This window comes from Pleuronectes platessa, chromosome 7 (assembly GCF_947347685.1).
Source record: "Pleuronectes platessa chromosome 7, fPlePla1.1, whole genome shotgun sequence".
Classification (NCBI taxonomy): domain Eukaryota; kingdom Metazoa; phylum Chordata; class Actinopteri; order Pleuronectiformes; family Pleuronectidae; genus Pleuronectes; species Pleuronectes platessa.
This window is the reverse complement of record NC_070632.1, coordinates 268,685-294,151: the sequence shown is the minus strand read 5'-3', so window position 1 is coordinate 294,151 and position 25,467 is coordinate 268,685. Positions and strand designations below refer to the sequence as shown.

The following is a 25,467-nucleotide window of genomic DNA, read 5'->3' as shown; positions in this document are numbered from 1 at the left end:
GTGAATCAGTGGAGGATCCTCTGCTGTTCACACTGCTCCTGGATTCAGACTTTATACAGGAGCTCGGGAGGAGGAGGAGAAACAGTGAGTGTGAGTGTGATCCTCCAGAGAAGATCCAGAGAGCTGAGGAACTCAGTGTGAAGCAGCTGTTGTTTGTTGACATGTGTTTGGTTCTGGAGGCGTGAGGAGTGAGGAGCTACAGTCGGCTGGAGGAGGAGGGCCCCCTGCAGGCCAGGCCTCCCCACAGCAGACGGCGAAGCCTCACGCTCCATCTGAGTCGCTCAGAGGCATGCTGGGAACGCCGGTGGCTCACACTCTGAAACCAGAGCAGTGCCGGAGCTGTTGAGCCAGTGGACTCTCCCAGTTCATCCCTCTGAAGCTTCAGCTGTCACCTCAGCTGTGAGCAGCGCCTCCTGCTGGCCAGCAGGTCCGTCTGAAATAATTCAATACCATTGATCACAAAATCCTCCTTCACAGACTGAAAGGGAGGCTGTCACAAGGTAAATCTGTAAACTACCAACCCCCAAATTAATATTTCATTTCATTGGATGAAGCTGCTTAAAGGATCAAGTATTAAAGTATGTGTGGATCTCAGCCTCGAACTCGCCCAGTTCATCTCTCATCCTGGTACCAGAACACCACAACTCCCAGTCAGCTCCCTGAAGATAGGTCCATGTGCTTTTATTGAGTAGTGATGTCAGAGGTTTTCACCACAGTGTGTGTCCTCAGAGACAGTGTGTGTCCTCAGATTCATTGCAGACATTGTGTCAAACTAAAGCTCATTATAGAGGCATACACATGTGTGTGTATATATACACTGTATATGTACATGTGTGTATATATTTATACACACACATGTATATATACATTTACTCTAACCCTAAAAAACCAGGCATGTCTTCTGTAGTCAGTAGAAATGAACTGAGTTTAATTATGTTTCATAAACTTTAACTTCAACATTTAAACAGCAGAGCTCCTGTCAGTGAGCCCCCCCGCCCCCCCAGGTTCAGGGCCCCCGGGGCGGCCGGTCCGGCCCTGTGGCCCCTGGTCCTCAGATGAACTCCTGCACCACCAGCTCTTTCAGGGAGCAGGAGGACACCCCCCCTCGCTCCGCGTCCCTCAGCCGGCTCAGCTCCTCCTGGAACTGGGCCACCGGACGCCCCAGCTCGTACCCCACATCCACCAGCAGGCTCAACAGCGCCGCCCTGTGGCGCTTCAGTCCGTAGCGCCGGACCGCAGGCAGAGCCCGCAGCGCCGCGTCGTGCGCGTGCTCCGGCTCCTCCAGGTCCCGGTGGCACACGGCCAGGGCGGAGAGGGTGGGCACGAGGAGGGTGGCGCTCTGCCACGGTAACAGCTTCTCCTCCATCACCAGCACCTCCTGCAGCTGCTGCCGCGCCGCCTCGAACTGCCCCGCGCGCAGCAGCGCGTGGCCGCGCCTCTGCTCCTGCTCCGTGAAGAACGCGGGGAACAGCCCGCAGCGGCTCACGCAGCGCACGCGGGACACCTCGGACAGATAGTCCTGCAGCGCCACGCGTCGCTCAGCGATGACGTGGGGGCAGAAGTTCCGGCTCAGCAGCTTCGGGGGCAGAATCAGGTCCTCCAGCTCGTCCCGGAACTCCCGCTGCAGCGCGTGGTGCAGGCGGGAAAAGTCGCTGTAGCGGCGCTCGACTGAAACACGGCGGGAATCGAACCTGCCCGAGCGCATCAGCACCACCTGGTACACCTGGGACAGGAAGACGGAGACAAGGAGCGATTCTCTTATTGATTCATCTTCATCTTCATGATCAACAAAGGTCCTCGTTAGGTTTCTTCTTGTTTACTTTAAATATGATTTATTTGAACTTCTTTATTCGGGCGGACACAGGAAGTGAATTCATCCACCGTTTTAGGGAACACTGGGAAGTCTCTAGATGTTCTCCAGGACGTTCTGGAGGTCCTTCATGGGGTTCTAGTGGTGAGATGTTAGCTTTGGACTGTGTTCCACCATTGACACCAGGACAGGGAACGTTCTCTAGAAGAACGTTGGTCTCTGACATGGACTCTGTTCAGGTTCTCACCACATGTTTGCTCAGAACCTGGTCGATGATCCGAGCTGAAGGGATTTCAAACATCAGCCTCTCGGGGCGGTGCCGCCGCTTCACCACCCGGACGTTCTCCTGAAGCTGCTGAGTCGTCAGAGAGGGGCAACCTACACACACAGACACAAAGGTACATACACACAGACACAAAGGTACATACACACACAGACACACACTCATTGTCGGAGCTCATGTGTTTTCAGAAATAAAGTTGTGACGTGTGAATTTAAACCTGAAGCCAAAGCGTCTGTGTGAGTCGGGTTCCTTCTTAGTTCTGCTCCTTGTCCTGGTTCTGGTTCTGCTCCAGAACCTGGTTCTGGTTCTGCTCCAGCTCCTGTTTCTTCCATTACACTTAGAAAACCTATTGTGAAACACAGAGAACATGAGGAGAAACAGATCCGTCTGACTGTGACTTGTTTTCAGAGTCTCTTACCGTCGATCCTCCAGGTCCAGGTCCAGAGACTCAGAGACAAAGAGAAAAGACGTATCGCTGCTAGAGACAAGGAGACAGAAGAGGAAGTTCCTCAGAGGACAAACAACAACGAAGTCAGTGAAGAGGAAGTGTAACCAAACAGCTGCGTGTGTGTGTGTGTCTGTGTGTGTGTGTGTGCACACAAGCGAGTGAAAGAGGGAGAAAGACGAGTCAGCAGAGTCTGAATGAAGCTCGTGCAGTTGTTCAGAAACATTGGACCAATCAAATGAACGTATGGATCATTGTGTGGTGAACTGGTGTTAATGTGTCTCGGACATTTTGAATTGTGTGCAGTTTAGCAGGAAGCCTGTGAAGTTTGGATCTTTCCTGGCGCTAAGTGCGCTGGTGAGACGAGTCCCGAGCACACAGCAGCAGATGGGGAGGGACCGGCCATTAATGAATATTATCAGTCATCACTGTTGTTACTGTGTAACGTTACATTAACTTTCACTGAGCTGACGCTTTAATCCAGAGCGACTCACAACAAGAGCATCAACCAAGAGGGAACAAACCAGAACAAGAATCAGTTCAATTTGCTTCAAGAAAGACAAACTGCAAAGTGCAACATGTTAGTGACATGTTAGTGACATGTTAGTGCAGCGAAATATCGTTCATTCTTATCCAGGCTTTAGTCTGAAGAGGTGTGTCTTCAGTCTGGAGGAAGATGTGAGGACTTCCTGTCCTGATGTCCATGTGGAGCTGGTTCCCCCGTTTAGGAGCCAGGACAGGAAACTGTCCCTCCCAGTGAGGGAGCAGCTGATTGCAGTGGACAGGCTGGGGTGTAAGGTTGGACCAGGTCCTGGATGTAGACTGGACCCGATCCGTTCACAGCACGGTACCAAGTACTAGTGTTTTGAAACAGATCCAGCCACTGGTAACCAGTGAAGGGAGCGGAGGAGTGCGAGTGTACTCAGGTCAAAGACCAGTGGAGCTGCTGGTTTCTGGATGAGCTGCAGAGGTCGGAGGGCAGCAGCAGGTTGACCTGCCAGGAGGGGGGGGGGGGCAGATAGTGTAGGTGTGAAATGACCAGAGCCTGGACCAGAACCTGCGCTGCCTCCTGAGTGAGAAGGGGACGGGCTCTCCTGATGATGTGCACCATGTATCTACAGGAACGTGTAGTTGCAGTAATGTGACAGTAACCAGACATCATGGAGCTACATGTAGCACAGAGCTAACACATGTAGCACAGAGCTAACACATGGACGCAGCTAGCCGAACAGAACCGGAGAGCGGGCCGGCTCCCAGCAGGGATCAGAACCACTCAATAAATGGAGACACAAAGAGGCACAAAACACTGAAGGGTTAACGTAGAATATATATTTCTTAAATAACATTAATGGAAGCCAAGACCTTCAAAACGAGTTTCTATAGAGAAAAGTATCTATTAATAAGTTGAATATTTAAAGCACCTTTTAAGAGACCAGGACGTTTTGTCATTAGGGACAAAAGTAAAAAGAAAAGAGAATGATCCACAGAAAACCGGACAGAAATAAACGTGCTTCATGTTGTAGCCTGTTGTCAGTTCCATTGATTGGTCAAGAAAAGGGGTCTAAAACAAAGAACTTAAAATACATCACGTTCAAGGCCCTTACTGGAGCTTCAGCCCGGTTGGTGCCGAGTGGCCCCAACACCAGAGAAAGAGGATCTGTGTCAATAAAGCATCGTGAAATACATGTGGTAAAATGAAAAATGTATTTCTCAAACTTTTTTCCATTTACAACTTCAGATTTGAGATCAAACAAATGTTTACTCCATTAACTGTACGACTTTCTCCCGATGCAGCTTTCACTGAAAGTGTAATTGCATCACAAGCATCATTTTATATCCACTGTTGACACTACAAAATATAACATCTTTGTTTACGTGTGAGTCCAGTGCTCCACCCAGTTTATATTTTTGTTTAGTCATTCTTGACTTCTTAAAAGATTCTTTGATTTCTGCCATTTTATGGGCATACGGTGTTGACCTTTGCTAAAGGGAACTTAAGAAGACACGTTATCGATATAAAAACACAGGTGATAACAATTCTCCAATTTAAGAACGCTCATTGAATCTGAGTTTACTTAGATATTTTCTTAAGAACAAATTTAAGTAAAAACTTACTAAAATATTGGGTGATTGAGGCCCAATGATCTTATCTTATTGAAGAACTACATTATAAAATAGAAACATGTCCTCACATCTTAAGTTGAACATCCATGTCACTGTCTTTTTAATACAAAGGGATTTATATACACGTCACTGCTGATTGGACGACACTCCTGACACACGTATCCAATGAGGAAACAAACGTGGAACCTGGTTGACTCAGTGAAGAGGAAACATGTGGTTCAACCTGAAAACTGAGGGAAAATGTTCTGCTGGTGTCGGTTCCTTAACAAGTTCATTGAGACTGAGGCCAGTTCAACCCACTGCGACTCTGAATGCTGCAGCTTCACTGTTGGAACAGGAACTCAAAATAAACTGGGAGAGGTGGAGTCTAAGGCCCCGCCCCATGTCAGCCCTTAGTCCCCTCGCTCCCTCACACTGGTCTCCCCTGGACCCTGGGACGCATCATCATGGTCACAGGGACCCGTCCAGGCTGGGCCCCGGAGCTGCTCTGGGGTCAGTACTGCAGGATGGTCAGCAGGTTGTAGGTGATGGTGTCTCTGATGACCTCGGCCGTGCAGTAGGTGTCTCCTGCGTACGCCTCGGGGTCGGGCTGCTGCAGATACGTTCCAGACGGAGCCGTGTCAGCGTTCCACTCCGGGAGGAACCCGTCTCCTCGGAGTTCACAGATGTTGTGCAGAACGCAGCACGCAGCCACGACTCGGGGCATCATGGAGATGTCGATGTCGCTCTTCTTCAGCAGACACCTCCAGCGTCCTTTCAGGCGGGTGAAGGCAGCATCGACCACGGACCGGGCGGAGGACACGGTGTAGGAGAAGCGACGCTGCTCAGGGGACAGCTGCTGCTCCTCGCTGTAACCTTTCATCAGCCAGGGCTTCAGAGGGAAGGAGGCGTCTCCGATCAGATGGACGGGGATCTCCACGCCGTCGGACAGGAGCGACCTCTGCAACGCAAAGGTCATCCAGTGGTGAAGCAAACGTTCACAACTCTCCTCATCTCCTCTGACCTCAACTCCTCTCATCTCCTCTGACCTCCTCATCTCCTCTGACCTCAACTCCTCTCATCTCCTCTGACCTCATCTCCTCTCATCTCCTCTGACCTCCTCATCTCCTCTGACCTCATCTCCTCTCATCTCCTCTGACCTCCTCTCATATCCTCTTCATCTCCTCTGACCTCATCTCCTCTGACCTCCTCTCATATCCTCTGACCTCAACTCCTCTCATCTCCTCTGACCTCCTCATCTCCTCTGACCTCAACTCCTCTCATCTCCTCTGACCTCCTCAACTCCTCTGACCTCAACTCCTCTCATCTCCTCTGACCTCCTCATCTCCTCTCATATCCTCTGACCTCCTCATCTCCTCTGACCTTCTCTGACCTTCTCTGACCTCAACTCCTCTGACCTCATCTCCTCTGACCTCCTCTCATATCCTCTTCATCTCCTCTGACCTCATCTCCTCTGACCTTCTCTCGACTCTCGTCCCCTCCTCTGACATCGTCTGACCTCTTCTCATCTCCTCTGACCTCCTCTCACCTCCTCTGACCTCATCTCCTCTCACCTTCTCATATCCTCTGACCTCCTCAACTCCTCTGACCTCATATCCTCTGACCTCCTCAACTCCTCTGACCTCAACTCCTCTGACCTCATATCCTCTGACCTCATCTCCTCTGACCTCCTCTGACCTCATCTCCCCTGACCTCCTCAACTCCTCTGACCTCATCTCCTCTGACCTCCTCTCATATCCTCTTCATCTCCTCTGACCTCATCTCCTCTGACCTTCTCTCGACTCTCGTCCCCTCCTCTCATCTCCTCTGACCTCCTCTCACCTCCTCTGACCTCATCTCCTCTCACCTTCTCATATCCTCTCGACTCCCGTCACCTCCCCTGACCCCTGACCTCACCTCTCTGGGGAACAGGTACCCGTCGGGCCGGTCCTCAGCTTTCAGGTACAGGTCGGAACTGCACAGCACGGTGGCGCTGCTGCTGCTTCCAGGCCAACCGGCGTACACATCCGTGAAGCTGCCGGGACAGAAGCGTCACGGGGCCGTCAGCCCGCGTTCACACAGAGACTTACCGGACACGGCTCTTACCGGACACGGCTCTTACCAGACGTTGTGGTCCACCACCGCCTGCAGGATGACGGAGTGCCAGCCGCTTCGGTTGATGTAGTGGTCCGGGTTCTCCCTCGGGGGCGCGATGGGGATGTGGGTCCCGCCGATGGCCCCGGCGCACTGCGGGTAGCAGCGGTCCTTGAAGGCCTGGAGGGTGTCGTCCAGCCGCGGGCCGCCGGGCAGCGACACGAACCGGTGGAACAGCCGCTCCACGATGGCGCAGGCGACCTGACGCACGATGTTGCACACGGTGGCGATCCCCACCCCGAACATGTCTGCGATGGAGCGGTACTCCCCGGAGCGGGCCAGCCACCACAGGGTGATGGCCAGCCGGCGGCCCGGCTCGATGGGGACCCGGTAGTTCGTCTTGCGGCGTTTAATCGCCGGACCGATCAGTTCGAGCAGGAAGTCGAAGGTGGACCGGGACACTCGGAACTGCGCCTTCCACTCCTCGTCGTCGAACGCTTCGGCCGTGGCCCAGAGGTTCTGCCCCGGGCCCCGGTCCCGGACCCAGACGGGTCTGCTGGTGGTGGAGAGGAGACTGAGCGCCGCCGCGATGGAGGACAGGAGGAAGGCTCTCCTCCTCCGCAGGTACTGCCTCCTGCGCCGCTCCCGCTCCATCAGCTCCCGCTGCCTCCGCCGCCGCAGCTCGGCCGCCTGCAGCCGGTACAGCTCGCACATCTGCGGGGCGAACACCGGAGCTACACCGAGGCTCAGCACGGAGCCGAGCAAAGCTGCTGCTGCCGGGGCGGAGGTCTCCTCCTCCGGGGCCGAGAGCTCCTCCGCGTCCGCTTCCATTTTCTACCACCAGTAAACAAACCGCACGTCGCCTGTTTATGACGTAGCTGAGCACGTCACTTGTCTCTGATACCTTCGAATGAAACAGTTTATTTTCTTTTCACCAAACTTTGATCGAACATGAATTTTAATGGACATAAATAAAAAAGTGTTTGTATCTGTTGGTTTGGTCAGAAATATTATTTGTTTATATTATTTATATTATTATTATTTATAAATCATTGTTTTCTTCCTCATGGAAAACATCCTGAACCCGAGGAGGAGGAGGAAGAGAGTGGAAGAAGAGGAGGGGAGGAGAGGAGAGGAGGAAGGAGAGGAAGAGGAGAGGGGGGAGGAGAGGAGAGGAGGAAGAGGAGGGGGGGGGGGAAGGGGAGAGATGGCGGCTCGACGTGAACCAGGAAATAATGTTAAAAGTGCAATGGAGCTGACGACAGTTTGCTGACGCATGGAATCAGATTTGGATTTGAATTATGAAATGAAGAGAGGGAACATGAGCGATGGATAAATGAGAGGAACAGAGAGAAGGGAGATCAGAGTGAGGATGAAGAGCAGAGGGAAGGGTTAATGAAAAGGGAAACATCTATCATGATCAGCTTTGGAAAGAAACATGGAGGAGATAATATATATAAACATTCTGAATGATCATCTGTTGGTAAAAAATAAAAGTTTATTAAGTACTCAGGATCCAAGAAAGAGGAAAAACAAGACTCAAGAACAGAGAGGAGCAAGACACGAGGGTGACATGAGAAGGGATCAGTCTGTTATTGTTATTATTAATATTATAAAAAACAGTTCTTGGACATCGATGACATCAGAGGTAGATTAACTTGACTTCCGGGCGGCTCGACGTTTGTTTGCTTCTGTCTGTCAGAGGAGCAGATGCTCGTGGTTTAGCTGTTAGCCTGAAGCTAACTGTTCTCTCTCTCCCTCTCTCTGTCTCACCCTCTCTCTGTCTCCCCCTCTCTCTGTCTCACTCCCCCTCTCTGTCTCACCCTCTCTCTGTCACTCCCTCTCTGTCTCTCCCTCTCCGGGGAAAATGTCCATTGATTCGGTGAAACTTTCTAAGAACCTCCTGCGCATGAAGGTACGTGAAGCTGTGTTTGCTAACTAATGCTAGCAGCGTTAGCAGCCGAGTCTTAATTTCCTCAGTAAACGTTTAAACATCGTCTGAAGATGTTTGTGATGAAAACTGAGTCAAACTTTATGTGTGAAAACGAAGTGAAACCTGCTGAGCGCGTGAACAGCTTGGACTCGATTCCATTCGCTTTGCGTCTGTTTTCATGTTTTTAACAGTTTGTTTTAGTTAAAGGTTTTGATCTCAAACCATTAAAACCAGTCAGGACACTGATTGATCGATGTTGGTTCAGTTCATGCAGAGAGGTCTGGACGATGAGACCAAGAAGCAGCTGGAGGAGGACGAGCGGAGGATCATCAGTGACGAGCACTGGTACCTGGACCTGCCGGAGCTCAAAGCCAAGGAGTGAGTACCCCCCCCCCCCCCACTAAACGTACTCAGGTATTTGAGTAAAAATACTAAGTTACTCTCCACTGCTGTTGTCATGGTAATGTGTGTGATGGAGTGGAGCAGGAAACAGTCTGGTGTCACTTCCTGTTTAAGGGAGATGTGAGGCAGCAACATGACGTCACGTTCTGCCCCCCCCAGGAATCTGATCATCGAGGAGAAGAGTTTTGTTCCGTGTGAAGATCTGAAGTTCGGCCGCATGTCCTTCAGAGGGTTCAACCCGGACGTGGAGGTTTGTCTCTTCTCCTTCTCGTGTGGCGTTAGCGTCGGAGACTCAAACATCGGGAACAAGTTTCTACGACTCTTCTTCCTCTTTTTGAAACTTATCTGCAATAATAACTCAAACGCTAAATGTTCGATTGATGGATGATGATTTGTAAAGTTGATATTTTCTAAATAAAAGTGTGAGGATGGCCGAGTGACGTTTGTGGTTGTCGGACACAGAAGCTGATGACGTTGATGAACCCGAGCGACGAAGGCCCAGCTGAGGAAGAGGAGGTGACGAGCAGGATGCCAGCAGACGTCACAGATGAAGAAATGGCTCTGAGGTAACAATATTTACTCAAGTACTGTCATGTACATTTTCTACTTCCTGGAAATAATAATACAGGAAATAATTATGAAAAACATTTTATTAGAGATTCAAATATTTTCATTATTTTAAAGTGTGAATTCGAACCGGTTAAAGATCAAAGATTTTCAAATGTTTGTAATTCAAGGAGTTTTAAAGAAGTTTAATCAGCTGATGTTTTTTTTAAATCAAACACCATAAAGATGATTTAACTGATTAGACAGAGAATTCAGTGTCGTAACTTTTACCTTCCCGTCCGGACCGTTCAGGTACGAGAGTCTGGTCGGCAGCATGAAGAGGAAGTTCGTGAAGAAGCGTGAGCGAGTGACGGACGAGGACGTCAATCAAAACCTCGTGGAAACGAACACAAAGAGAATTTTTCTGAAACCTCAGGACTGAACTTACAAAACGTGATTTCATGTAAATGTCTTTTGACATAGTTGTGTTTTACAGCCGAGTGGATGTTATACATCCTGTCCATTTTTTTTTGTGGATTATCTTTGAGAAGCTGGAAGAGTTCAAATGTTTTCACTCATTAAACTCTCGTTTTTAAAACTTTATTTCAACTGATTAATTTACAGTAAGAGAAAAACAAGAGAAAAAGAAAACAAGATTCATTTGATTGAATTTTAAGACTTTTGTTCTGTCTTTCACAATAAGAGTCTGCTCAGAGATAGTTATTTAACAACAAACTGTTGAGTCAATACAAATCTAACTGTTCCACATCCGGACTAATACAATAAATCATTAAGAATAACATTTATATTATTGACAATAAATATCATAAATGATATATTTTAAAGTATTGTTAAGAACTGGGAGGGTTAGACCTGGACGGACTTGAGTGTGGACGGTGTCTCAGCTCGTCCTCAGTCCCGCTGGTTCACAGTCGCTGTATTTAGTTAAAGTCTTGATAAAGACGTCAAAGATGGCGGTGGACGAACGGCAGCAACCATCCCATCTGTCCGGGGGTGTACAGAGGTTTGGGGTGGACGGACAGCAGAGCATGACACATGTCGTCCACCACAGGGGACAGATCCTCCGCTGACCGCTGGGACAGTCTGGACAAACCGCTGGGGAGGGACGAGATGTACGCGTCCCCATAATCCTCTCTGGCTTCAGGAGACGCCGCCTCCAGGATCTCGTCTCTGTAGCGACTGACGTCCTCACTGGTTCCAAAGATGTCTGAGAGGAAGAGACGGTCAGAGAACCAATCAGATCCTGGATCAAGAGAACCAACCAGATCCTGGATCATTGATTCAAAGTAAATAAAGCAACATGAAGGAGATTCAGTTCATCTTCACATGAAAGATGTAAAGCTTCAGTCCTTGAACAGGGACAGTCACTGGGATTCATGTTGAGTTTACACATTTGTTTTAGTGACATGCTTTAAAAAAAAGTGTCTTAATTTTACATGTTTATTTTAATTTGCACATTTATTTAATCTAGAGGGATGTGATCGGGAGCAACGGCCTGCGTGATCCTAACGTGATCCTGACCTGATCTTAACTTGATCTTAACGTGATCCTAACGTGATCCTGACCTGATCTTAACGTGATCCTAACCTGATCTTAACGTGATCCTAACGTGATCCTAACCTGATCTTAACGTGATCCTAACGTGATCCTAACCTGATCTTAACGTGATCCTAACGTGATCCTAACGTGATCTTAACGTGATCCTAACCTGATCTTAACGTGATCCTAACGTGATCCTAACCTGATCCTAACGTGATCTTAACGTGATCCTAACCTGATCTTAACGTGATCCTAACGTGATCCTAACGTGATCCTAACGTGATCTTAACGTGATCCTAACCTGATCTTAACGTGATCCTAACGTGATCCTAACCTGATCTTAACGTGATCCTAACGTGATCCTAACGTGATCCTAACCTGATCCTAACGTGATCTTAACGTGATCCTAACGTGATCCTAACGTGATCCTAACGTGATCCTAACGTGATCTTAACGTGATCCTAACCTGATCTTAACGTGATCCTAACCTGATCCTAACCTGATCTTAACGTGATCCTAACGTGATCCTAACCTGATCTTAACGTGATCCTAACGTGATCCTAACCTGATCTTAACGTGATCCTAACGTGATCCTAACGTGATCTTAACGTGATCCTAACCTGATCTTAACGTGATCCTAACGTGATCCTAACCTGATCTTAACGTGATCCTAACGTGATCCTAACCTGATCTTAACGTGATCCTAACGTGATCCTAACGTGATCCTAACGTGATCTTAACGTGATCCTAACCTGATCTTAACGTGATCCTAACGTGATCCTAACCTGATCTTAACGTGATCCTAACGTGATCCTAACGTGATCCTAACCTGATCCTAACCTGATCCTAACCTGATCCTAACGTGATCCTAACGTGATCCTAACGTGATCCTAACCTGATCTTAACGTGATCCTAACGTGATCCTAACCTGATCTTAACGTGATCCTAACGTGATCCTAACGTGATCCTAACCTGATCCTAACCTGATCCTAACCTGATCCTAACGTGATCCTGACCTGATCTTAACGTGATCCTAACCTGATCTTAACGTGATCCTAACGTGATCCTAACCTGATCTTAACGTGATCCTAACGTGATCCTAACCTGATCTTAACGTGATCCTAACGTGATCCTAACCTGATCCTAACGTGATCTTAACGTGATCCTAACGTGATCCTAACGTGATCCTAACGTGATCTTAACGTGATCCTAACCTGATCTTAACGTGATCCTAACCTGATCTTAACGTGATCCTAACGTGATCCTAACCTGATCTTAACGTGATCCTAACGTGATCCTAACGTGATCCTAACCTGATCCTAACGTGATCTTAACGTGATCCTAACGTGATCCTAACGTGATCCTAACGTGATCTTAACGTGATCCTAACCTGATCTTAACGTGATCCTAACCTGATCCTAACCTGATCTTAACGTGATCCTAACGTGATCCTAACCTGATCTTAACGTGATCCTAACGTGATCCTAACCTGATCTTAACGTGATCCTAACGTGATCCTAACGTGATCTTAACGTGATCCTAACCTGATCTTAACGTGATCCTAACGTGATCCTAACCTGATCTTAACGTGATCCTAACGTGATCCTAACCTGATCTTAACGTGATCCTAACGTGATCCTAACGTGATCCTAACGTGATCTTAACGTGATCCTAACCTGATCTTAACGTGATCCTAACGTGATCCTAACCTGATCTTAACGTGATCCTAACGTGATCCTAACGTGATCCTAACCTGATCCTAACCTGATCCTAACCTGATCCTAACGTGATCCTAACGTGATCCTAACGTGATCCTAACCTGATCTTAACGTGATCCTAACCTGATCCTAACCTGATCTTAACGTGATCCTAACGTGATCCTAACGTGATCCTAACCTGATCCTAACCTGATCCTAACCTGATCCTAACGTGATCCTGACCTGATCTTAACGTGATCCTAACCTGATCTTAACGTGATCCTAACGTGATCCTAACCTGATCTTAACGTGATCCTAACGTGATCCTAACCTGATCTTAACGTGATCCTAACGTGATCCTAACCTGATCTTAACGTGATCCTAACCTGATCCTAACCTGATCCTAACGTGATCTTAAGATCAGCAGAGAGCATCGGCCCCGCGGCTGCAGGACGACAACATCTGGATCAGGACATGATCTGAAACTGGATTTGAATGAAAGTTGGACTTCCTGTTGACCTGCCATGCTGGACATGTTGACGATGCGTCCTCCGGCTCGTCTCAGCAGAGGGAGGAAGACCTGACACATGTTGACAGCTGACAGGAAGTTGACGTCCAAGCAGCGTCTGCATGCTGACAGCGGCTGAAGCTCCGCGTCCATGGGACACTGGAGGACTCCTGCATTATTCACCAAACCCCACAGACCTGCAGGAGGGGGACAGCTGAGAGGTGTCCTCTGTCCTTTATCTGCTGACCACTGTTCTGTCCTCTGTCCAGCAGACGAGTGAAGACTGAGACATGATGGTGGACAGAGGAGGTCATACCTGTTTCCTAAGTTTGAACGTCTCTAATGTAAGAGGACGTACCTGTGTGTCCCACCTGAGAGCAGATGTCCCTGTGCACCGTCTCTACTTGGTGTCTGTCCCTCACGTCCAGCTGGAGGACGTGCAGGTTCTCAGACGTCTCTCTGAGCCGCTGAGCTCCAGGTCCGTCCACGTCCAACATGCCTGCAAACACCTTCACTCCCATGAGACTGAGACGTGGCCGAAGCCCGAGTCGCACCTGAGGAGACACCGCAGGTCAGGGACGTCCCGGAGACACTTTCAAATAAAGAGGGAGAAGACTTTCACATGATGATGGAAAGAGTCGAGGGTTTGATTCCTACAAACATGTTGGACACAAGTCCCTCCAACATTCGATTGTTGTTATGGCAGACGTTCCTCATTCTAACATCTTCATCATTCTCCGACCTCACACAAGTTGTGTATCAGGTTGTGTAATTGTGTGGCTGTGTGGTGACCTCCCAGTAAAGTTTCCTCATTCTCTATCTCATCATCTCTTTGTGTCGTGGGTTGTTGTCACTATCTCTTCATCAAACATGCTGGAATTTTATCACAACGTTGTCTTCAGCTTGTCCTGTTTTTCCTGATACCACACACACACACACACAGACACACACACACTCACACACACACCTCCTTTCTCTTGAGATGTGTGACCTGTGATGAGCACCCTTATCATTTCCTGTGTGTGATGTGTGTCTGTGTCTGTCTCTCTTGTGTGTTGTGTGTCTGACCTGTGATGAGCACCTCTCTTGTCCTGTGTGTGTCTTTGTGTTGTGTGTTGTGTCTGACCTGTGATGAGCACCTCTCTTGTCCTATGTGTGTGTGTGTGTGTGTGCCTGTGTTGTGTGTCTGACCTGTGATGAGCACCTCTCTTGTCCTGTGTGTGTCTGTGTCTGTGTTGTGTGTCTGACCTGTGATGAGCACTCCTCTTGTCCTGTGTGTGTCTGTGTTGTGTGTCTGACCTGTGATGAGCACCTCTCTTGTCCTGTGTGTGTCTCTGTCTGTGTTGTGTGTCTGACCTGTGATGAGCACCTCTCTTGTGCTGTGTGTGTGTGTGTGTGTGTCTGTGTTGTGTGTCTGACCTGTGATGAGCACCTCTCTTGTCCTGTGTGTGTCTGTGTTGTGTGTCTGACCTGTGATGAGCACCTCTCTTGTCCTGTGTGTGTCTCTGTCTGTGTTGTGTGTCTGACCTGTGATGAGCACCTCTCTTGTCCTATGTGTGTGTGTGTGTGTGTGTGTCTGTGTTGTGTGTCTGACCTGTGATGAGCACCTCTCTTGTCCTGTGTGTGTCTGTGTTGTGCGTCTGAGCTGTGATGAGCACCTCTCTTGTCCTGTGTGTGTGTGTGTGTGTCTGTGTTGTGTGTCTGACCTGTGATGAGCACCTCTCTTGTCCTGTGTGTGTCTGTGTTGTGTGTCTGACCTGTGATGAGCACTCCTCTTGTCCTGTGTGTGTCTGTGTTGTGTGTCTGACCTGTGATGAGCACTCCTCTTGTCCTGTGTGTGTGTGTGTGTGTGTGTGTTGTGTGTCTGACCTGTGATGAGCACTCCTCTTGTCCTGTGTGTGTGTGTGTGTGTGTTGTGTGTCGACCTGTGATGAGCACTCCTCTTGTCCTGTGTGTGTCTGTGTAGTGTGTCTGACCTGTGATGAGCACTCCTCTTGTCCTGTGTGTGTCTGTGTTGTGTGTCTGACCTGTGATGAGCACTCCTCTTGTCTCTGGCAGTAGCAGCTCACATCTCTTCCTGTCCCAGATCAGACGGACGCTGCAGCTCAGGAGAACGAGTCAACACAAAACTGGAGACACAACGTAACACAGGGAGGCCCCCAGGGGCCAGAGCAGGGCCCCAACCAGGCCCCGAAGGCACCGGGGACCGAGGCCCCATGTCCAGCATCATGTCCACAGCACGGTGAGGACATAGAGAGCTGCAGCTGCGAGGCTGAAGCAGACGTCCATCATCGGTCCGTCACCTGCAACAATGAGGCCACGCCCCTCTGAGACACCTGTTCAAGTGTGCCCCGCCCACCAAAGGAAGCACATGACACCTGTGACACGTGGCAGCTCCTGGATCAGCTGCTCTGATCGATTCAGGTTTAAAGGTTTTTATTTGTTTCACATCAAACTGAAGCTTTTTGTAACTTTGTTTTCTGATCAAATAATAAATCATATTAACTGATTAAGATTCAGTTCTGTCCAATCAGATCAAAAACAAACAACATGATTCAGAGACCAAGGGTTTTTATTTTGGTTCAGAGTGTGTAAGTGTGTGTGTGTGTGTAAGTTAGTTAGTAAGGGGGGGGGGGGGGGGTCACCTACAGTAACAGTTACTTTTATCTGGTTAATCTGATTAATTCTATTCCAGTGAAAACACGTGAACAGACAAAGTGCTTGCTCCACAGCTCGGGGGGGGAATCCAACCAATCACAGTGGAGTAAAGGGGGAAGGGGGCGGGTCCAGGACTCAGTCGAAGTTCTTCTTCAGGAAGTTGATGAGGCCGTTGGTGGACGAGTCGTGGGACGAGACCTCGGAGTCGTCCTTCAGCTCCGGTTCGATCCTCTTGGCGAGCTGTTTCCCCAGCTCCACCCTGTCAGTGAGGAAGAGGGGGAGTCAGTGCACAGGATGGAACAGCCGGGCTGCATGTTCTGTGTGATGAGGCGAGTTCCACAGATCCAGGATCTGTTTATCCAGCTGAACTTCACCTGAGCAGCCCAGTCGGGCCCAGTGGTCACATGACGCTGGTGAATAACTCGTTAACTCAACTCAGGTTATACTCAAGAGCTGAGTACATGCACATGAGAGGCGGGGTTTACTGCATATGACCAATCACAGACATGGACAGTTTGACTGACAGCAGAGCCTTAACCCACCAGACATTGATTTAAACTTCCCTTGTCATTTCATATAAGGAGAGTGTGCGTCACACAACGGTGAAGAGTCACTTTGGTGAGTGTTCGAGTCCCGGAGAGGGGGGGGGGGGGCTGTCACAAGGTAAATCTGTAAACTATCTGTCCCCCAAATAAATATTTCATAGTTTCTTTATTGAAAACCTGGAAAACCAGCATTTGTTTAAGTTTAAATCATCATCATCCTCATCATCAGCCTCCATATGAAACCTCAGATCTCCAGTGAAGTGGATCAGGAGGTTTTATTTGTCTCTTTAACGTGATTAGACACCGACTACCGCCCCCTGCTGGTGAGGTGTGGTGCAGCTCACCCCCACTGGTCGTAGCTGTTGATGTCCCACATGACGCCCTGAACGAAGATCTTATGTTCATACATGGCTGAAAAACAAAACACATCACTGATCACACACGTATGGATTGATTGACGCAGCGATGGACGGTCTGTCCTCGGACGTCCCACTCACCGACCAGAGCGCCCAGAGTGAACGGCGTCAGCTTCTTGAAGACGATGGAGTTACTCGGTTTGTTTCCTTGAAAAACCTGAAGTGAAAGAAATGTGAGTTTTAAACCACTTGAATGTGAGTGATGAGTTCTGATGTTCCAGATAACCATGTGACCTTGTGAGGCAGCAGCTGCTCCAGAGCGCCGCCCTTCAGGCCGCTGGCCTCCAGCTCTTTACGAGCCTCGTCCGTGGTTTTTCCTTTCATCAGAGCTTCGGTCTGAGCCAGGTAGTTCGCCATGAGGATCTGAGAACGACAAACATCACATGACCCTGAGCTCAGGTTGAAGGTCAAAGGTTAAAGACTCAACCACGACCAAATGTTCGGTGGTTTCGGGGGAACAGGACATGTTGAGGTACAGTGGAGGCGTGACCTTGTGGTGGAGGTTGTCTCTGATTGGATGCTGAGACTGAGCAGGAATGAGGAAGTCGGCAGGAATCATACGAGTACCTGAAGACGACAGAGTCCGTTAACGCTTCATTCACGCATTTCACTAACAGCCAATCACAGAGCTTCACAGGCAGCCGATGGTAAACGTTTAACAAGCTCATAAATGTAGAGGTGTGAATCTCATAATTCGATTAATAAACTATTATCGATGCATCAAAGAATTTTATTTCTATACATGGATATATATTTATCGCTGTGGGACTAAAGGTGTGAATCTACACGAGCCACATGATTTGTGTTTTAAAAGTATTTGACTGTTGCTGTTATTCTAAGTTTGCTGGACAATCTGCAGCCTGTGTGTGTGTGTGTGTGTGTGTGTGTGTGTGTGTGTGTGTGTGTCACTCACACAAACTGATAACCACTTATACTTAGTTGTTAATGGGTGATGTCGGATCATGAAACCTGATCATTCTGTTCACTTTAACCCTGGTGTTGTGTGTCACGTGTTGTGTAGCAGATGAATAACATGTGCACGTATCGTTTTGTAGCTGAGAAATGAACGTATTGGAAAACATGAATCGATTGTGTTCAGTCTCTACTAGGATGCAGAGTGGTCCACGGCGTGGTGTGTGCGACCTTGGTGGATGAGCTGGTAGAAGGCGTGCTGTCCATTGGTCCCCGGCTCCCCCCACACGATGGGGCCCGTGTGGTAGTTGACACGACTTCCGTCGGTGGTGATGTACTTCCCGTTGGACTCCATGTCGCCCTGAGGAGCAGAACGTGTGAACCGTCACTAAGTGTTTGAACAAACTGATCTGGACCTAAGCTCCTCCTTCGCCTCTGGGTTAAACTCCCAGACTTTGTTCGACCTCTCTGAGAACAGCGCCCCCTGCTGGTGACTCCTAACATGGGATTTCAATCTAAATCTCCAAAAAACTAATAATATTTAGAAGATTCATTGTGTTTGCAGCCGAAAGTCGAGGATTCTGTCAAAAACAAGTTATTTCAAATAAGTAAGAAATTTCTAATTAATTTTTCTATATATAAAATCAGTGTTTAAAACATTTAGTGATGAAATATTTTGTATTTATTTAATTTATAACAATTATTCCTTTTATTATGGTTTATTAACTTATAGAACTTTTTATCTCAGGTTCTACAGATATGAAGCTTCTCAAGTTTCTCCAGGAAATTACATCACAGGAAGTAAAAATAACGTCAGCGCTGGAGGAAAAGTATAGTATAACTTTATATTAACGTTTATTAGCTTTGTTATCAAATATGTTTTACGGCTCCAGACACATTTTATTTGGAGGAAGAAGGGGCAAAATAAGTAAGTAAAGGTGGCCGACCCCTGCTGTAGACCTATGCTGGTAGGGACATCTAATGGACAACCTAAGTACTGCAAGCTGGACTATTATGCAGTTTTAGACACAACACAGGGTCCCTGGGCCTGAGGAGGGGAGAAGAGGAGTTAATGTGGCTACTACATGGGACTAAAACTAGACTAAGACTAATGAGGATAAAAATGACTAAATGTGACTAAAACTAATATGCATTTTCGTCAAAAGACTAAGACTGATCAAAAATAGCTGCCAAAATTAACACTGGTGTGTGTGTCTGTGTCTGAACGAGTGTGTGTCTGTGTCTGAACCTGTGTGTGTCTGTGTCTGAACCTGTGTGTGTGTGTGTGACCTGCTGGAAGTAGGCAGCGAAGCGGTGCATGTACTGGTCGTAGGGCAGCATGACGTGTGTCTCCGCCTGGAACATGTTGATGTACCAGACTCCGAGCACCGCGAGCAGGACGGGCACGTTGTCCTCCAGGGGGGTGCGGCGGAAGTGGTTGTCCTGCAGAGGAGAGGATTCTGGGTAACGATGACATCCCAGAGCTCACTCAATTAAAACATGTTTTAGTCACACTGTCATAACTAAGTGACATTTAATAACTAGTCATATTTATATAAATTTCACCTGTAATTTTTAACAACAACAATTTATAATTGATTTGTGAGGAATTATTCAATGAAGACCAAGATTTAAGTTCATGTCATTTTCATGTAGGTTTGACTATTTTAAATAAAAATCTGTGTGTATGTCTTTGTGATTGTGTGTGTCTGTATCTATGTGTGTGTCTGTGTGAGTGTGTGTATCTGTGTCTATGGATTGTCTGTGTGTATCTGCGTGTGTGTGTGTCTGTGTGAATCTGCTTGTGTGTCTGTGTGTATCTGCGTGTGTGTGTTTGTCTGTGTGTATCTGCGTGTGTGTGTTTCTGTGTGAATCTGCTTGTGTGTCTGTGTGTATCTGCGTGTGTGTGTGTGTGTCTGTGTGTGTTACCATCCAGTGAGCTCCTGCCAGGAGCTGCTCGAAGTTTTCAAATCCTGAAACCCAGCAGAGGTCAGAGGTCACGTGTGATAAACCGATGAGATATACAACTTGCTAATGTTTTCAGGTGCATGAAACTATAATTCCCATGATGCTTTGTAGGATGTAAACAGGAAGTGTGATGTTGTCATCGATCATGAGAGTTTTGTTCACACTGAGTCAGACTGTCAAAATAAAAGCAGCTGAACTGACTGTGAAACTTCCAGATGAAGTTCTGCTCGATCTGGTTTCTAACTTGACTCCAGAGATGATGTCAACTTCAGGAAGTGATGTCACACTGCCTGCTGTGTTGAGTCATCGATCAATCCCATGGACCAACCCCCAGCCGCCCCCATGTGAGACGTACCTATGTGCAGAGCGATGGACAGACCGATGGCCGACCACAGCGAGTAACGACCTCCGACCCACTGAAACATGACATCACACAGTCACTCCACCAATCACAGGCAGGACACTGAGGTCAAAGGTCACCCACCGGCCACTGCATCACACATGGTCACATGATCACACACTTACGTCCCAGAACTCAAACATGTTCGCCGTGTCGATGCCGAACTCCCCGACTTTGACCTGAGGGCGAGAGAGAGAGAGAGAGAGAGAGAGAGAGAGAGAGGGGCAGAGAGAGGGGGGCAGAGAGGGAGAGGGGGGGGCAGAGAGAAAGAAAGAGAGAGAGAGAGAGAGAGAGAGGCAGAGAGAGGGAGAGGGGGGGCAGAGAGAGAGAAAGAGAGAGAGAGAGAGAGAGAAAGAGAGGGTGGGGCAGAGAGAGAGGGGGGGGCAGAGAGAGGGAGAGGGGGGGCAGAGAGAGAGAGAGAGAGAGAGAGAGAGAGAGAGGGGCAGAGAGAGGGGGGCAGAGAGAGGGAGAGGGGGGGCAGAGAGAAAGAAAGAGAGAGAGAGAGAGAGAGAGAGGCAGAGAGAGAGAGGCAGAGAGAGGGAGAGGGGGGGCAGAGAGAGAGAAAGAGAGAGAGAGAGAGAGAGAAAGAGAGGGTGGGGCAGAGAGAGGGGGGGGCAGAGAGAGAGAAAGAGAGAGAGAGGGGCAGAGAGAGGGGGGCAGAGAGAGGGAGAGGGGGGGCAGAGAGAAAGAAAGAGAGAGAGAGAGAGAGGCAGAGAGAGGGAGAGGGGGGGCAGAGAGAGAGAAAGAGAGAGAGAGGGAGAGGGGGGGCAAAGAGAGAGAAAGAGAGAGAGAGAGAGAGAGAGAGGGGGGGCAGACCGTTAATGTTTTTCTTTATAGTAGAAACGATCAATCTTGATTAATAACTGTAGATAATATACAAGAAGCAGATTCACAGTGAGACTGTTCCGCAGGTTGAGCAACTTGTACGAACACATTTCACCTGAACCAATAAACTATGAGGAAACGTTCTCAGGGTCTTGTTCAGTTCCTGCTCTGGTTCCTCTGGTTCCTCTGGTTCCTCTGGTTCCTGATTTCAACACAAACAGTCGCTGGGCGGTGGTGAGGGGGGGGGAGGGGGGGGGGTACTTACCGCATTGGTGGAAAGAGCCACAAAGTGTTTGGCAACAGCAGATTTCTGTGGAAAGAGGAGAAACGTGAGTCGAGACACAAAACTGACGATGATGAATCTGTCTCTGCTCTGATGATGAAGATGATGAAGATGATGAGGATGTGGACTCACATCTTTGGCCGCCTGCAGCAGCCAGTCTCTGGCAGACTCTGCGTTGGTGATGGTCTCCTGAGTCGTGAACGTCTGCAAGAGGGTGGACCACACAAAGTGGGTCAGGAGACGTTGACACCCTGTGTGTGTGTGTGTGTGTGTGTGTGTGTGTGTGTGTGTGTGTGTGTGTGTGTGTGTGTGTGTGTGTGTGTGTGCTCACCTTGGAGGCGATGATGAACAGCGTGGTCTCTGCGTCCAGCTGAGCGAGGGTCTTGGTCAGGTGAGTCCCGTCGATGTTGGAGACGAACCAGACGTTGGGTCCACCGCTGGAGTACGGCTTCAGAGCCTCCGTCACCATCAGAGGTCCCTGAACGCACCACGACAGGTCACATGATCACAAGCCGGACTTCATGTTTCTGTTTTATTTGACTTGTGTTCGATTCCACTCGTGTGACGTGGGCGGGGCCTCACCAGGTCGGAGCCTCCGATGCCGATGTTCACCACGTCAGTGATGCTCCTCCCACTGAAGCCTCGCCACTCGCCACTGCGAACTTTCTGTGAACACAACACACACGTTACACACACGCACGTCACACACATTACACGTTACACACACACACACGTTACACACACGTTACACACACACACTTACGTGACAGAAGGCCTTCATCTTGTCCAGCACCCTGTTCACCTCCGGCATCACGTCTTTACCATCGACATTGATCGGTGTGTTGGAGCGATTACGCAAAGCGATGTGGAGCACGGCCCGACCCTGTGAACACACACACACACACACACACACACACACACACACACACACACACACACACACACACACACACACACACACACACACACACACACACACACACACACACACACACACACACACACACACACACACACACACACACACACACACACACACACACAGTTATTATGCCGACCTGCTCACAGAATAAAGACAGATTCCTGATCCACACAGGTCCCAGTAACCCTGGGCTCTGCAGTGAAGGATCATGGGAAACGTGTGGGCTTCATGTGAGGACGAGGAGACGTCTGTACCTCGGTGAAATTGATCTTGTCTCCAGAGAACATCTTCTCTCTGGCCTCCTCCACCTTCCTGGACCTGGCCTGAGAACATGACAAGATGAAAACACACAAAGTCAAACAGACACACACACTTCCTCACCTGTCGTAACTGAAACTGTTGTGTGTGTGTGCTGAAACACCACCTTCCTCCACAGGCAGGATGTGTGTGTTCACTCTTTCAAAATAAAGTGTTGTAATCTTCCTGTTTTACAGAATCAAGAGAGACCCGACTCTGAGGCTCCGCCCCCACATGACCTCATCTCTGTTGCTTGGTTACGCCCGGTGGAGATTTCCAGCTTCTGGATCAGAGAACAGTGTGAACTGGTCTCTGATCCAGAGTGAACTGGTCTCTGATCCGGTGTGAACTGGTCTCGTTCCAGTTTGAAACTCTGGGTTTGTGTTTGAGTCTGAACAGAAACTGAGACTTTAGTAAACCATGACACAGACGTTCACTTCCTGATTGGTTCTCATCAGTCACATGACTCGACGAGCAGCGCTGAACACAAAGAATCGCTAACACTTCCTGTCAGTAGCACTTCCTGTCAGTAGCACTTCCTGTCAGTAGCACTTCCTGTCAGTAACACTTCCACCTCGTCGTCTCTACCATATATATATATAAAGGCTAGATGTCTCGGCCAATGGAGTCGAACGTCCGCACATGGCGGCCATCTTGCCACAGGCAGCTCGCTCACCCATAACATTGTGTTGTAGTGGTACGTACTTTTTAAATAACCATAACTTGCTAAATTCGCAACCGATTTTTAAACGGTTAGGTTTGTTATAAACGTCAGAGATGTAGTTATGACACTGCATACTTATGAATAATTATGTTATTTTCTAAAAAATAGAATAATGTTCTATATAGGTACAAGATTTCCCTTTACAAATATACATTAAGTTTTTTTTTTTTTCATTTATTTAAAAAGTACATGTTTCACTACCATGACAATGTTATGGGTGGGCGAGCTGCCTGTGGCAAGATGGCCGCCATGTGCGGACGTTCGTCTCCGTTGGCCGGCAACACGGACGAGACATCTAGCCTTTATATTTATATATATATATATATATATATATATCTCTATGGTCTCTACTAAGCAACCAGCTGCAGAGGAGACCATCTACTTCCTGTTTACATCACATGTCGTCAGTGTGGGCGGAGCCTGAGGGTGCAGGTTGACCAGGACAGGTTACCAGGGCGAGCAGCATGTCCATGACGTCCTGGTTGATGAGGTTCTTGGAGTAGTCCAGCAGGACGTCCCCATCATCTGTCTTCAGAGTGGTGCTGTCCAACAACAGACAAAGAGTCACAGACGACAGACAGAATAAATCATCTCCTTCTCTGCGATGTTTGATAATCAGATCTGACCAATGAACTGATTTTAAAAATAAAGAACAGCTTGATCGCCCCCTGGTGTCCGTCTGCAGTATAGCTCATAAACCTCCTCCATGTTAGCAGATGGGACATGGACCAAAGTAAAAGCTGCATGAAACCGTCTGTGGTTCATTACAAACATTGAACAGCTGAGGTCCTGTTCTACTGAGGACACACACACACACACACACACACACACACACACACACACAGTGTTCTTATATCTATTTAAGGACCAATATGACCGTTACACCTAAATACAAACGGCCTCTTGCAGCTGGTGTCCATTATCGGACAGTCTACATTCGGTTAGCATCCGTTAGCCACCGCCCCTGTCAGACAGCCGACCGTATGAATCAAACACCCAGCTGAAGGTTTAACGTCCAGTCTCTTTAACCCGGAGTCACCGACTCTATCACCGACACACCCCGGTGCGGAGCTCAGCACAGGTTCTATGAGAGGCCTTACCTCGCATGCTAATATGAGCTGATAATGAACTGTGGTGGACAGGTACCGACAGACAGGTGGACAGATACCGACAGACAGGTGGACAGATACCGACAGACAGGTGGACAGATACCGACAGACAGGTGGACAGGTACCGACAGACAGGATGGTGTCAGACTGTGACCTTCATACGGAGCGAACACGGAAACACGCCGGGAGGAACCGGGAGGAACCGGGAAGTGAGCGGACAGCAGCCACAGGCCTCTCCCGGTCGGTGGCCTCTTAACCCGGGTCATGTCTCACCTGAAGCGGGAGAATCTGTCCTTGTCTTCATCGAACATGTCCCTCATCTTCAGACCTGCTCCATGGTCCTGGTACCACTGCTGCAGCTTCTGGAAGTTGGGGTCGCTGGTTAGAGCCATGGTTCTGCCGGCTCTTCTGGTTCTGGTTCTGGTTCGGTTCCTTGTCCTGGTCTGGTCTGGTCCTGGTCTGGTCCGGATGTCTCGGCTGCCTCAGCTGTGACGAGCTTGTCCCGGAGAGAAGGAGGAAGGGGAGGGGCTAAAGGATATGGTCACATCATTCTGCACCAATCACAGATCAGTCTGACACCACTGTAGTTTCTGTGGAAGTAACTTAGTACAAATAATTAGTACAAATACTTAGTAGCTGTACTTGAGTACATGTAACATGTCTGTTCTTTACTGGAGTTTAGATCTTTTGTGTTTATTTTTTTATTAATCTGTTTGTCAGCTGACCTGCAGAGTTGGGAAGTAACGAAGTACAAATACTTCGTTCTGTACTCAAGTAGATTTTTAAATATCTGTACTTTATTTGAGTATTTATATTCCTGACGACTTTGTACTTTTACTTTCTGCATTTGAAATCACTGTACTTTCTACTTCTCAGACCGGGCTCGTGACGCGTCTCTCCCGCGCACGCGCTCCTCACTCATCAGTGTTTGTGAGTCGGATCAGTTTGTTGTCTTACAGCTAAATGATGTGAGTCTTTCTGAAACCACTTCTCGTGTGTTAGACTTTGTTTTCCTCGGTTGTGCAGA

The 25,467-nt window shown here is 48.5% G+C and overlaps 4 protein-coding genes across 6 annotated transcripts; 1 reads left to right on the top strand and 3 right to left on the bottom strand.

The window, feature by feature from the left end:
* Window positions 1-1,051: 1,051 nt before the first annotated feature.
* snx20 (sorting nexin 20) lies at window positions 1,052-2,755 on the bottom strand. Of its 2 annotated transcripts, none has more exons than XM_053427586.1 (4): window positions 2,512-2,755; window positions 2,311-2,428; window positions 2,058-2,188; window positions 1,052-1,723 (listed from the first exon to the last, which is right to left on the bottom strand). In XM_053427586.1, the coding sequence occupies exons 2-4, from the start codon at window positions 2,423-2,425 to the stop codon at window positions 1,052-1,054; spliced, it is 918 nt and encodes a 305-aa protein (XP_053283561.1). In that variant the 5' UTR covers window positions 2,426-2,428; window positions 2,512-2,755. The 2 variants fall into 2 exon arrangements, with proteins under 2 accessions (XP_053283561.1, XP_053283559.1); XM_053427584.1 differs by having other exon boundaries at window positions 2,311-2,439; window positions 2,512-2,715.
* On the top strand, window positions 1,651-10,219 carry mphosph6 (M-phase phosphoprotein 6). 2 transcript variants are annotated; one of them, XM_053427588.1, is made up of 5 exons: window positions 1,651-2,208; window positions 8,934-9,046; window positions 9,230-9,320; window positions 9,533-9,636; window positions 9,929-10,219. In XM_053427588.1, the coding sequence occupies exons 2-5, from the start codon at window positions 8,937-8,939 to the stop codon at window positions 10,056-10,058; spliced, it is 435 nt and encodes a 144-aa protein (XP_053283563.1). In that variant the 5' UTR covers window positions 1,651-2,208; window positions 8,934-8,936; the 3' UTR covers window positions 10,059-10,219. The 2 variants fall into 2 exon arrangements, with proteins under 2 accessions (XP_053283563.1, XP_053283562.1); XM_053427587.1 differs by lacking the exon at window positions 1,651-2,208 and adding an exon at window positions 8,491-8,650.
* hsd17b2 (hydroxysteroid (17-beta) dehydrogenase 2) lies at window positions 9,069-14,098 on the bottom strand. Its single transcript, XM_053426306.1, is given in 6 exon segments — window positions 9,069-9,680; window positions 9,908-10,587; window positions 10,589-10,844; window positions 13,393-13,578; window positions 13,740-13,935; window positions 14,039-14,098. Coding segments are annotated over 5 exon segments (768 nt in total). The 3' UTR covers window positions 9,069-9,680; window positions 9,908-10,517.
* Window positions 14,099-15,935: 1,837 nt separating this feature from the next.
* On the bottom strand, window positions 15,936-24,974 carry gpia (glucose-6-phosphate isomerase a). Its single transcript, XM_053427583.1, has 18 exons — window positions 24,714-24,974; window positions 23,783-23,873; window positions 22,565-22,633; window positions 22,152-22,271; window positions 21,971-22,054; window positions 21,720-21,866; window positions 21,521-21,592; window positions 21,371-21,415; window positions 20,406-20,459; window positions 20,236-20,296; window positions 19,842-19,885; window positions 19,203-19,355; window positions 18,144-18,273; window positions 17,491-17,567; window positions 17,235-17,363; window positions 17,082-17,157; window positions 16,929-16,995; window positions 15,936-16,298 (listed from the first exon to the last, which is right to left on the bottom strand). The coding sequence occupies exons 1-18, from the start codon at window positions 24,830-24,832 to the stop codon at window positions 16,175-16,177; spliced, it is 1,662 nt and encodes a 553-aa protein (XP_053283558.1). The 5' UTR covers window positions 24,833-24,974; the 3' UTR covers window positions 15,936-16,174.
* Between the last annotated feature and the right edge of the window lie 493 nt (window positions 24,975-25,467).

Excerpts from the sequence above, each read along its gene's own strand:
- snx20 (XM_053427586.1), bottom strand. The coding sequence starts at position 2,425 with ATGGAAGAAACAGGAGCTGGAGCAGAACCAGAACCAGGTTCTGGAGCA. Across the intron at positions 2,189-2,310 it reads CACAGACGCTTTGGCTTCAG|GTTGCCCCTCTCTGACGACT; the intron begins GTTTAAATTCAC and ends CTGTGTGTGTAG. Across the intron at positions 1,724-2,057 it reads AGGTTCTGAGCAAACATGTG|GTGTACCAGGTGGTGCTGAT; the intron begins GTGAGAACCTGA and ends TTCCTGTCCCAG.
- mphosph6 (XM_053427587.1), top strand. The coding sequence starts at position 8,603 with ATGTCCATTGATTCGGTGAAACTTTCTAAGAACCTCCTGCGCATGAAG. Across the intron at positions 9,047-9,229 it reads CCGGAGCTCAAAGCCAAGGA|GAATCTGATCATCGAGGAGA; the intron begins GTGAGTACCCCC and ends TGCCCCCCCCAG. Across the intron at positions 9,637-9,928 it reads GATGAAGAAATGGCTCTGAG|GTACGAGAGTCTGGTCGGCA; the intron begins GTAACAATATTT and ends CGGACCGTTCAG.
- gpia (XM_053427583.1), bottom strand. The coding sequence starts at position 24,832 with ATGGCTCTAACCAGCGACCCCAACTTCCAGAAGCTGCAGCAGTGGTAC. Across the intron at positions 21,593-21,719 it reads TGTTCATCATCGCCTCCAAG|ACGTTCACGACTCAGGAGAC; the intron begins GTGAGCACACAC and ends ACCCTCTTGCAG. Across the intron at positions 21,416-21,520 it reads TGCTGCAGGCGGCCAAAGAT|AAATCTGCTGTTGCCAAACA; the intron begins GTGAGTCCACAT and ends CTCTTTCCACAG.